Here is a 12,820-nt window from a genome sequence, read left to right on the forward strand (position 1 = left end):
GATACTAGTTGTAGATTCCGATGCTTTACTTCAGGTGTACTGTATCCCTTGGACCGTCTTATTGATGATGAAACACAGAAATTGCATCGGAATTAAATACAAAAGGCACAATGCCGACTTAAGTACAAGTAGGCAGACTCTTCCTACTGTCTATGATTTGAACCACTCCTGTTACACTAGTTATAGATTCTGATGCTTCACTTCAGGTTTACTGTATCCCTCTGACCTTGTTATTGACGATGAAACACAGAAATTGCATCGGAATTAAATGGAAAAGGCACAATGCCGACTTATGTTCAAGAAGACTGACTCTTATTACTGTGTATGTTTTGAACCATTCCTGTGACACTAGTTATAGATTTCGATGCTTCACTTTAGGTTTCCTGTATCCCTTGGACCTTCTTATGGACGATGAAACACAGAAATTGCATCGGAATTAAATAGAAAAGGCACAATGCCGACTTAAGTACAAGAAGACTGACTCTTCTTACTGACTAATTTGTGGACATGTCCTGTGAGACCAGTTTTACATTCCGGTGCATCACTATATGTTTACTGTATTCCTTGGACCTTCTTATTGACGATAAAACACAGAAATTGAATCGGAATTAAATACAAAAGGCACAATGCCGCTTTGAGTACAAGAAGACTGACTCTTCCTACTCTCTATGTTTTGAACCATTTCTGTGAAAGTAGTTGTAGATTCCGATGCTTCACTTGAGGTTTACTGTATCCCTCTGACCTTCTTATTGACGATGAAACACAGAAATTGCATCGGAATTAAATAAAAAGGCACAATGCCGAATTAAGTACAAGAAGACTGACTCTTCTTACTGACCATGTATTGAACCATTCCTGTGACACTAGTTATAGATTCCGATGCTTCACTTCAGGTTCACTACATCCCTCTGACCTACTTATTGGCGATGAAACACAGAAATTGAATCGGAATTAAATACAAAAGGCACAATGCCGCCTTGAGTACAAGAAGACTGTCTCTTCCTACTCTCTATGTTCTGAACCATTTCTGTGAAAGTAGTTGTAGATTCCGATGCTTCACTTAAGGTTTACTGTATCCCTCTGACCTTCTTATTGACGATGAAACACAGAAATTGCATCGGAATTAAATACAAAAGTCACAATGCCGACTTAAGTACAAGAAGAATGACTCTTCTTACTGACTACGTTTTGAACCATTTCTGTGTCACTAGTTATAGATTCCGATGCTTCAGGTTTTCTGTATCCCTTTGACCTTCTTATTGACGATGAAACACGGAAATTGCATCGGAATTAAATGCAAAAGGCACAATGCCGCCGTAAATACAAGAAGACTGACTCTACTTACTGTGTATGTTTTGAACCATTCCTGTGACACTAGTTATAGATTCCGATGCGTCACATCAGGTTTACTGTATCCCGCTGACCTTCTTATTGACGATGAAACACAAAAATTGCGTCGGAATTAAATAGAAAAGGCACAATGCCGACTTAAGTACATGAAGACTGATTCTTCCTACTGTCTACGTTTTGAATCACCCCTGTGACATTAGTTATACATTCCGATGCTTCACTTCAGGTTTACTGTATCCCTCTGACCTTTGTATTGACAATGAAACAGAGAAATTGCATCGGAATTAAATACAAAAGGCACAATGCCGAATCAAGTAGAAGAAGACTGACTCTTCTTACTTACTATGTTTTGAAACATTTCTGTGACTCTAGTTATAGATTCCAATACACCACTTCAGGTTTACTGTATCCCTCTGACCTTCTTATTGACGATGAAACACAGAAATTGCATCGGAATTAAATACAAAAGGCACAATGCCGACTTAAGTACAAGAAGACTGACTCTTCCCACTGTCTATGTTTTGAACCATTCCTGTGACACTAGATATAGATTCCGATGCTTCACCTCAGGTTTACTGTATCCATCTGACCTACTTATTGGCGATGAAACACAGAAATTGAATCGGAATTAAATACAAAAGGCACAATGCCGCCTGGAGTACAAGAAGACTGACTCTTCCTACTCTCTATGTTTTGAACCATTCCTGTGACACTAGTTATAGATTCCAATCCTTCACTTCAGGTGTACTGTATCCCCTGGACCTTCTTATTGACGATGAAACACAGAAATTGCATCGGAATGAAATACAAAAGGCACAATGCCGACTTAACTACACGTAGACTGACTCTTCTTACTGTCTATGTTTTGAACCATTCCTGTGACACTAGTTACGGATTCTGATGCTTCACCTCAGGTTTACTGTATTTCTCTGACCTTCTTATTGACGATGAAACACAGAAATTGCATCAGAATTAAATAAAAAGGCACAATGCCGAATTAAGTACAAGAAGACTGACTCTTCTTACTGACCATGTATTGAACCAATCCTGTGACACTAGTTATAGATTCCGATGCTTCACTTCAGGTTTACTGTATCCCTCTGATCTACTTATTGGCGATGAAACACAGAAATTGAATCGGAATTAAATACAAAAGGCACAATGCCGCCTTGAGTACAAGAAGACTGACTCTTCCTACTGTAACGGAACTGAAATGATGGTGGGCTGACAGTAATTTGGAGCCCGCGCGTCGGAAACGGGCGCGCTGGTGTGAGACTGCCCGGGAGTGCACCCTGATGCCATCTATTGGCGAAACTGGGAATTAGCGCTGGCTCTCAGACAATGTAGTCAAATGTATTCTTTTTCTTGGTAATTATAAGCTATTACTGTATGATTTAATGTTATAAAGCGCTAGTAGTAAATTATTATGACTGGTATGAACTCCAGGGTAATAAATATAAATATTCTTAAATACTAAATGATTTCGGTGAAAAGGTGGTAGGGGAACGCCCCCACTCTTGGTGATACGAGCATAGCTAGAGGTAGCTGGAGACACAGGGACTGAACAATAAAATGGCCTGGGGAGTGTTGACGTGAGCGGACGTGCATAACTGTGCTCACGCAAAAGTGACTGTGCAACAGCGAAAAGGAGAATATCGTCGCCGTTTGTGGAGTGGAACGCGACGAATGGTTGTCGAAGCCGTCTCTATGCCACTGGGGCTGATCGTAAGAGTTCCTGCGCCCAGATTTTATGGCGGACGTGCAGTAGCTTGTACGAGTGCTACAGCTCGTAGTTCCAGCCGCCATTAAGGGCATGAGGCGTGAAGAGCTGCGTTAGCCACATGCATCCCACCACCAGCACCGACACGTCTACCCAAGGCAAGACTGCTTGAAATTGTTAAGTCGAACTTTGTATACATGTAAAAGGAGAATACCAGTTTTCTTTTGTGCAAGTGCAGAAGACTGAATATAGTAATGAGTAAAATTACAACGCATGTTGTTCATTGTAAAGTGTAGTAACCTGAAACATAGTGTAGTGAAATCAGACTGAGGCCACCATCGCCTCTTTCATTTACAATTCTTTTGGTTGTAGAATACTTTAGCGTTTAAGAATGTAGAAAAGAGCAATGGTCACACCAGAATGAGTCGCCTATTTATAGTTACTTAAATTTTTCTGAGTAACCTTTCAAGTAAAGTCACTTAACTAATTCTATAGCAATTGTCCAAAGAGTAATATCCCAAAATCATTAAATAAGTTGAAGGGTAGAAGTTTGTTAACCTAAGTTGCTTAAATTGTCTTGGTGGTAACTACCAAGCCAACTCACAGAAATTGAGAGAGTATTTGCTTTGTAGAATCACCTAGAATGATCAGAAATAGTAATATTCAGAATTAAGTTTAAAATTCAACTCAAGCCGTTTCACTTTGAAACGAGCCAAAAAATTGATTTATTCTTTTGCTCCTTCAGAGCTGGCGACCGTAGTTATAAGTATTTTCAGGAGGATTCGACGGTAAGTCTGCTGCTCTCGTCGTGCTGATAGGATTATCTACTGCTGCTAGCAGTGGTGATTGGATACATAAGCTCACTACCAAGTTAAGTGGGTCAGGTAGGCAGTGTTACCGTGTGAACTGTAGGGCACTGTAGGCCGTGGATCGAACCCGTTCAATCATCACAGCTCTTTGAGAAATAGTCCGGTTAGGAGTGTACTAATCCAATAGGTAAATACTGGCGAGTAACGGTCAGAAATGTATACGCAAGTGAATTTAGCAAGGTCTATGTAGCACCTAGTTAATGTGGTGTAATGGCGAGGGTAGGAGTGGAGTGAAAGTGAGCTGAGCTTGTGGCAGCTGTGCTGTCTTCAAAGATTAATAACGCCAGAATTCACTACTAACTCTTACCATTAGGGCTGAGCTATTTACGGTTAAAATACGTAGCAGTAAGCGCAAAGGCGTGACAGCTACAAGTCCGTATGGGCTTTATACATACGGAAGTAGGAAGCGGATCATTCTGTCAGTGGAGGGGTTAAAACAACGGAGTCACTTGAGAACATACCCCATTTACTGATGGAAAGATTCGGCGGTTCGGTCACATGTGGCGACCGTGACAGGACTTACCAAGTTTGTAGAATAATGGCTGCAATACAAGTGTTTTATATAAATTTGTAGTTTCAAGAAAATTTTAAATTTAAAATTCTGTTGTAGACAAATATACCACAATTGGTAAGTTCAAGACGACAACCTGCAAAGCAGCAAAAGAAAGTCCAATAGTAGGAGTTAAACAAGTAATACTTGGTTTAATAAACATTTCTATTAGGCACGAAATACAGCAGCATAAGATGGAGTCGAATAGTAACAAGCAAGACGAAAACATTACAAGGTCAGACCCAGAATTAGGGACCATAGATACTGTTGTAGGGTTGGAAAATCCTATAGATGAATCCACACCCACAAAACAGGAGGAACGGGAAGTGAAACCAAAGGTAGTGAAAAGTGAACCCAATGTATCTGTGGATGCAAGTCACAAGGGAGAGGATATGGAATTAACAAGTTTGTTAAATAGTATGATGGCGCAAATTCGAGAAGGGAATGCTAGTTTGAAAGCAGAAATGGCTAGTCATATATCCCAACTGGATGAAAACCTATCTGGTAAAATAAAAGCCAATTTAGATATTTTGAATACGCAAAGCCAACGTATCACAGAGGTAAACAAATCAGTAAATAGCATTAGGGCTGAAATAACAAATGTTCAGAGAAAAGTCACAGAAATAGAGAAAAGATTTGATACCGAAATTCAGAAAATAGAGAAATCAGTGGAACCTTTGATTAGTGAAAAATTAGAACCGATAATTGAAAGTAAATTACAGGTGATAGTACCAGTTGTAAAGAAAGAGATTGTTAAAGAAACAGCAGCTGATATTGAAACACTGCGCAATACCATGTTGAGTTTTGATGCATGTGTGCAGGAGCAGGAAAATACACTGCGTAATGAGATAAAATTGCTAAGTCAGCAAGTTCAGAATCAGACGTTTCTTAACTGTAGTGGTATCCCATTGGTAGTGCAAAAATCGGAAATACTGAGTAGGGAGGAAAAATACGATCCTCAAAAGAAACAAGGTGGATGGCATCCAATGGATTTTATAAAAAATTGTGAACGTGTCTTACCAACAGACATGTCGGATAAAGAAAAAATTAATTTAGTAATAGACGCTTTAGCAGGTCATGCTAAACGTTGGGGATTGAATTTGGATATCGACAATTTGAAGTTTACAGACTTCAAAGAAAAGTTCCTTGAGGAATTCTGGGGCACACAACAGAGGGATAGGTTGTGGAGAGAATTCGTTGTCGCCAGAATGCCAGAACATGGGCGTGGGCTCATGAAAGAATACTGTGAAGGATGGTTCAAGCGTTTGGAGTATCTTAAAGATCGTAGATCAGAATCGGAGATAGTGTGGGAGTTGTGGAAAAAGCTACCTGACGATTCAAAGCGTTATGTAGGAGGCACTCATCGAACATTCGATGAATTTTTAGAAAAAATTGAGAATGAAGATAGGTGGCGGGAAACTAGAGAGTTTCGGGGTTTCAGAAATCAGAATGGAATAGTAAAAGGTGGTAGGAATGAACCGCAAATTAACATGATGAGAGGAAGAGGTCGAGGAGGTAACTCTCAGCGAGGGAGAGGACACTATCAGGGAAACGGGATGCATTATCAAAATCAGGAAAACTAAATACCGCGCAGGTCAAGGGCCTAACGCGCGCGGAAAGAAAGAAATGGCCCAAATATAGAGAAGATCGGAGTAGTCAGTACTATAGTAGGATAGTGCGTCGTTCGCCTGAAGAGCAGTTACATAAACGAAACTTTGCGAAGTATAATGCAGGGATACAAACAGAGGAGAGAGAGCAGAGAGGAATTATTAAGGGAAATGAAGTAGGAAAAGAATATCGGTCGGATGTGAAGGCTCACGTGAATGAAATAAGTACAATTCGAGGTCAGAGTGACGAATTGTTGAAGGAAGAGTCAGAGAAGGCGTTGTTTGTCGGTAGGGATGGCAACTGTGCAGAGAGGCAGGGGCAAGGTAGGAGTGATGTGACTTATGGTAAAAGGTTCGTACGAGTAGTCGACGAATCGCATCGAGAAGTAATTAAAGAGGAAAGGGTGGATAAGAAAAAGGGGCATAGTGCAGAGACGCATGCCGATTCAGAAATTACCTCATATGCAGAATATGTACATCAGCTCAAAAGCCAGCCAGCACAATTAGAAAGATCTTCCACTCAAGTGATTAATTTGGACCCGAATATGACAGTGTTAGAGAGCCATACCGATTATGATGTGTACCTAGTGACAGCAAGAGTACATGACTGTGATGAAGATTCTTTTAAAGAAATTAGAGAAAGTGTATCTAACCAAGAGAAAGAGTGTTGTGATCCCTGTAGTTCTGAAGCAAATGAGTTGAGTGAGACTGGAATTCCATTAGTAGGGGAAAATAATGAAAGTAAGAGTGGCGAATGCACTATCCAACAAAGGGAAAATAGAGAAATGGATTATAATTTGCAAAAATTATTTGAATCCGAAGAATGTCATATTTCTAAGGAGGAGGAATTATCGTCAGAATCATCAGAAAGCATCCAGGGAGAAAAAGAAGTAGAGGAAGTTTCCGATTCCGCAACCGAGAGTTCAGACATGACAGATTCGAATGAGAACGAGATGGCATTAAAGAGCCTAGACGAAGGACTATTGGAAAAAGTGGTGAAAGAATTTAGGATGAAAAGGAGAAAGAAACCTCCAGATGGAATGGTCAGTATAAAAACTGGAAAAATAATATGGCAAGACTTGGCGGTGGAAAAGGATTTATTATGGGAAGATAAAGAAAGTATGAAAGAGGACAATAGGATGCAAACAATCCTGCCCATTAATGTATGTGGGTACGATTTATATGTATTGTTGGATACGGGTGCTCAAATAAGTGCTATTTCGCACGCATTTTTTGAGATGATCAAGGAGCAACAAGGAGTAGTCATGATGCCAGTAACAGGTGTTAAAGTGATAGGGGCGACAGGGAAATGTAGTAAACCTGTTAAACATCAAGTGATGATGGAATTTAAGATAAAAAACAAGCTATTTTCGAATGCATTTTTAGTAGTTCCAGAGCTCAGTGCCGAGATCATTTTAGGCATTGACTGGTTAATAAAACAGAAAGTAATTATAGATTGTGACAAAGGGATAATAGTTTGTAAAGTTGATAGTGCGGTATTAGAAATACCATTTGAATCATCTAGAGTAATGGAAGAGAGCCAGCTGAGATGGGTAGAATTTATAGATGATCATAATTCAGGAATAGGTCAAAATTTTGATTGGTTTCTCGTGAGGCAGATAGTTGAAGATGGAAATAAGGAGACACTCCTTCGAAATGTAGTGGATAAAACGGAAGGACTATCTGATGCCCAAAGGGGGGATCTATGGCAAATTCTGAAAGAAAATCAGGAGGTATTTTTGGACAAACTGGGACGAGTGATAAATTATGAGTACTGCATGGAGGTAGAGGAGCATGAACCTTTCTTTAAACCACCATATAATGTACCCTTGTCTAAGAAAGAAGCAGTTCAAAAAGAAATAGATAAAATGGTTTCATGTGGGGTCATTGAACGGAGTTCTAGCCCATATAATAACCCACTGGTGATAGTAGGTAAGAAGGATGGAAGTGTACGAATAGTGATAGATGCTCGTACTCTGAATAAAGTAGTGAAGAGGGAGTTGGATCGTCCAGAGAACATAGATAATTTATTGCAGAAGTTTAATGGTGTAAAGTACATGACTAGTTTAGACCTAACTGCAGGATACTGGCAAATCCCATTAAGTGAGGAGTCTAGGAAGTACACGGCATTTTTATTCAATGGCAAATGCTACCATTTCACAGTGGTACCATTTGGCCTAAATACTTCCGTTTCAGTGTTCATTCGGGCTTTAGACAAAATTTTAGGGAGTGAACTTAGTTCGCTAATCACGGTTTATGTAGATGATCTGTTAATTGCTACAAGGACATGGGAAGAGCACATGGAGTTATGCGACAGGGTGTTCAAAGCTTTAATTAAAGGAGGAATGACCCTGAACCTGAAAAAATGCGAGTTTGTGAAGAAAGAAATAAAGTTTTTAGGTCACATAGTAACACCAGAGGGAATTGAAAAGGATCCCGATAAAGTCAAAGCAATAAGAAATTTTCCGACTCCCAAGAATAAAAAACAACTAAAGTCATTTATAGGACTTTGTTCATTTTATCGTAAGTATGTGGATGATCAGGTGTTCAATAGCCCACATCTGAACAACCTACTTAAGAAGAACAATGTGTATATGTGGACTGAGGAATGTGAAACAGCTTTCAACCGGCTAAAAGACAATTTGGCTAAAAACATAAAGTTATGGCACCCTGACCTGTGTGAACCATTCCACATGGCAACGGATAGTTCAGATTATGGATTGGGAGTATCCATATTTCAGGAGGTAATGATAGATGGGGAAAAAACTCATAGACAAATAGCATTTGCGAGTAGAACCATGTCTAAGTACGAAAGAAACTATACGGTTTCAGAGAAGGAGGCTTTAGCTATAGTATGGGGTTTTAGGAAATTTCAACTTTTCTTATGGGGGCATAAGACTGTGGTCCATACAGACCACAAAGCTTTAATATTTTTGAAGGACTGCAGATTGTTACATAACAGGTTGACCAGATGGGCGCTGTTTTTACAACAATTTGATATAGAGATCAAGTATGTTAAAGGGAAAGAACATGCAGTACCGGATGCTTTGTCGAGATTACCGGAAGGATGTGAGGCACTAGAAAGTGTAAAGAATAGGGAAGATGTTTTTGAGGTGAATTACTTCAAAAAAGCGAAAGGAAGAGAAAAAATTAGGGAAATATGTCGGAATATGCGAAGATATCAAAGTGATGATGATGCACTCAAGTCGGTAAAGGTCAAGTTTGACAATCCGGACGCAACTAACATAAGGGCTTCATATAAAATACACAAAGGTGTACTGTATCTTCAAAGATTAAATAATCCAGGGAAGTGGAGAGTATGTTGGCCGGAACAACACACTGAAGTGCTGATAGATTATGTTCACTTGGCATATGGCCATTGTGGTGCACGGAAGTGTACCGATAAGTTAGATGAATGCATTACCTTTAACAACATGGCACGAAGGGTAGCACAGAGGATAAGATCTTGTGATCTATGCCAAAAGGCGAAAGTAACAAATGCAACTAATCAAGGGCCCATGCAATCAATAAAACCTGATGAAGTATTAGAAATAGTAGCAGTAGATATCTTTGGACCATTACCGAAAACCATGGGGGGTTTTGTGTACATATTTGTAGCAGTTGAACTTTTCTCAAAGTATATAAAGCTATATCCCTTGAGAAAAGCTACTGCCAGAGCTGTGTATGATAAAATGGTGTGTGATTATTTTGTGAAAGTAGGGAAGCCAAAGAGAATACTATCAGATAATGGTGTTCAGTTTTGCTCAAAAATGTGGAAGGATGGGATAACTGAGAAACAGGTGGAAGTGGTCCATATCTCAGCTTATCACCCATCAAGCAATCCGGCAGAAAGATATATGCGTGAGATAGGTCGGTTATTTAGGACGTACTGCCATAGTAACCACAAGAAGTGGGGCATGTATGTGAGTGAATTCGAAGAAATCATGAATTCATTAACAAACGAGAGCACTGGATTTACTCCAGAAGAAATCCTGAAAAAGACGAGAAGTAAAAGTCTAGTAGAAGACCTACTAGAATTTCCAGATAGAGTTGAATTAGATTATGATAGTAAAAAGAACTTAGTAAAAGACAAGATGAGAAAACAAGCAGATGCAAGAATTCGTCGTCATGACGAAAAAGTAAGGAATCCTAAATTCAAAATAGGTGATCTCGTTCTTGTAAAAACACATGAAAAGTCAAGTGAAATTAATAACGAGATCAGCAAATTTAAATATATATATAATGGACCATTTAAAATAGTGTCCATACCCAATGTGAATGCTTATTATTTAGAGTACCCATTAACAGGCAAACGCCTGGGAGTAAGAAACATAGTGGATCTCAAAAGGTATGAGCCACGAATTCTACCAGATTGAAAATAAATATATAAATAAATATTAAAGTAAACCAATATGTAAATAGTTTTGTTTCTTTTGTTCTATGTGAAAGGTAAATGTTCACTAAAATATGTTGCAGTATTCTAATGAAACTTCTAGTTTAAGTAGAGACTAAACAGACTGGGAAAGACTGAGCTTCTAAGAAAGCCTTAATAGATGTGTAAATAAGTGTTGTGGAAGAGGTAGAAAAGTGAGGAGGTAAAGTGAAAAGGACGGGCTATAAAGTAATAGGCGCTTAACGTGTGTTTTACTTGCCTGAGATAAAAGAAGTGTATTTAAAATTTTTGTAAAAAAGATGTTTAAAGTGTACTGTGTTTAGATGTAAGAAAATTGTAAAGAATGTATGTAAATCATTTATGTAATGTTTAGCAGGAAAGATAGAAAGAATTGGTGTTTAATTTTAAATAATTAATATAAGTACCGAGGTGTATCAGTAAGAAAGGGAAAACCCTTGGTAAAAAGCTTAACAAAAATTTCAGATTCATTATAGGAGAGACTTCTTATTGAATTATCACTGTTAGATACTCCAATAGGAAGTGGGGCATGTGTAACGGAACTGAAATGATGGTGGGCTGACAGTAATTTGGAGCCCGCGCGTCGGAAACGGGCGCGCTGGTGTGAGACTGCCCGGGAGTGCACCCTGATGCCATCTATTGGCGAAACTGGGAATTAGCGCTGGCTCTCAGACAATGTAGTCAAATGTATTCTTTTTCTTGGTAATTATAAGCTATTACTGTATGATTTAATGTTATAAAGCGCTAGTAGTAAATTATTATGACTGGTATGAACTCCAGGGTAATAAATATAAATATTCTTAAATACTAAATGATTTCGGTGAAAAGGTGGTAGGGGAACGCCCCCACTCTTGGTGATACGAGCATAGCTAGAGGTAGCTGGAGACACAGGGACTGAACAATAAAATGGCCTGGGGAGTGTTGACGTGAGCGGACGTGCATAACTGTGCTCACGCAAAAGTGACTGTGCAACAGCGAAAAGGAGAATATCGTCGCCGTTTGTGGAGTGGAACGCGACGAATGGTTGTCGAAGCCGTCTCTATGCCACTGGGGCTGATCGTAAGAGTTCCTGCGCCCAGATTTTATGGCGGACGTGCAGTAGCTTGTACGAGTGCTACAGCTCGTAGTTCCAGCCGCCATTAAGGGCATGAGGCGTGAAGAGCTGCGTTAGCCACATGCATCCCACCACCAGCACCGACACGTCTACCCAAGGCAAGACTGCTTGAAATTGTTAAGTCGAACTTTGTATACATGTAAAAGGAGAATACCAGTTTTCTTTTGTGCAAGTGCAGAAGACTGAATATAGTAATGAGTAAAATTACAACGCATGTTGTTCATTGTAAAGTGTAGTAACCTGAAACATAGTGTAGTGAAATCAGACTGAGGCCACCATCGCCTCTTCCATTTACAATTCTTTTGGTTGTAGAATACTTTAGCGTTTAAGAATGTAGAAAAGAGCAATGGTCACACCAGAATGAGTCGCCTATTTATAGTTACTTAAATTTTTCTGAGTAACCTTTCAAGTAAAGTCACTTAACTAATTCTATAGCAATTGTCCAAAGAGTAATATCCCAAAATCATTAAATAAGTTGAAGGGTAGAAGTTTGTTAACCTAAGTTGCTTAAATTGTCTTGGTGGTAACTACCAAGCCAACTCACAGAAATTGAGAGAGTATTTGCTTTGTAGAATCACCTAGAATGATCAGAAATAGTAATATTCAGAATTAAGTTTAAAATTCAACTCAAGCCGTTTCACTTTGAAACGAGCCAAAAAATTGATTTATTCTTTTGCTCCTTCAGAGCTGGCGACCGTAGTTATAAGTATTTTCAGGAGGATTCGACGGTAAGTCTGCTGCTCTCGTCGTGCTGATAGGATTATCTACTGCTGCTAGCAGTGGTGATTGGATACATAAGCTCACTACCAAGTTAAGTGGGTCAGGTAGGCAGTGTTACCGTGTGAACTGTAGGGCACTGTAGGCCGTGGATCGAACCCGTTCAATCATCACAGCTCTTTGAGAAATAGTCCGGTTAGGAGTGTACTAATCCAATAGGTAAATACTGGCGAGTAACGGTCAGAAATGTATACGCAAGTGAATTTAGCAAGGTCTATGTAGCACCTAGTTAATGTGGTGTAATGGCGAGGGTAGGAGTGGAGTGAAAGTGAGCTGAGCTTGTGGCAGCTGTGCTGTCTTCAAAGATTAATAACGCCAGAATTCACTACTAACTCTTACCATTAGGGCTGAGCTATTTACGGTTAAAATACGTAGCAGTAAGCGCAAAGGCGTGACAGCTACAAGTCCGTATGGGCTTTATA

At 39.4% G+C, this 12,820-nt stretch overlaps 1 protein-coding gene across 1 annotated transcript; it reads left to right on the forward strand.

Moving 5' to 3' along the window:
- The first annotated feature begins 507 nt into the window (after positions 1-507).
- On the forward strand, positions 508-11,058 carry LOC124605220. The gene is made up of 4 exons (XM_047136768.1): positions 508-514; positions 4,550-5,400; positions 6,084-7,139; positions 10,984-11,058. Exons 1-4 carry the CDS (start codon positions 508-510, stop codon positions 11,056-11,058), a joined length of 1,989 nt encoding a protein of 662 aa, XP_046992724.1.
- The last annotated feature ends 1,762 nt before the right edge of the window (positions 11,059-12,820 follow it).

This window comes from Schistocerca americana, chromosome 3 (genome assembly GCF_021461395.2).
Source record: "Schistocerca americana isolate TAMUIC-IGC-003095 chromosome 3, iqSchAmer2.1, whole genome shotgun sequence".
NCBI lineage: Eukaryota > Metazoa > Arthropoda > Insecta > Orthoptera > Acrididae > Schistocerca > Schistocerca americana.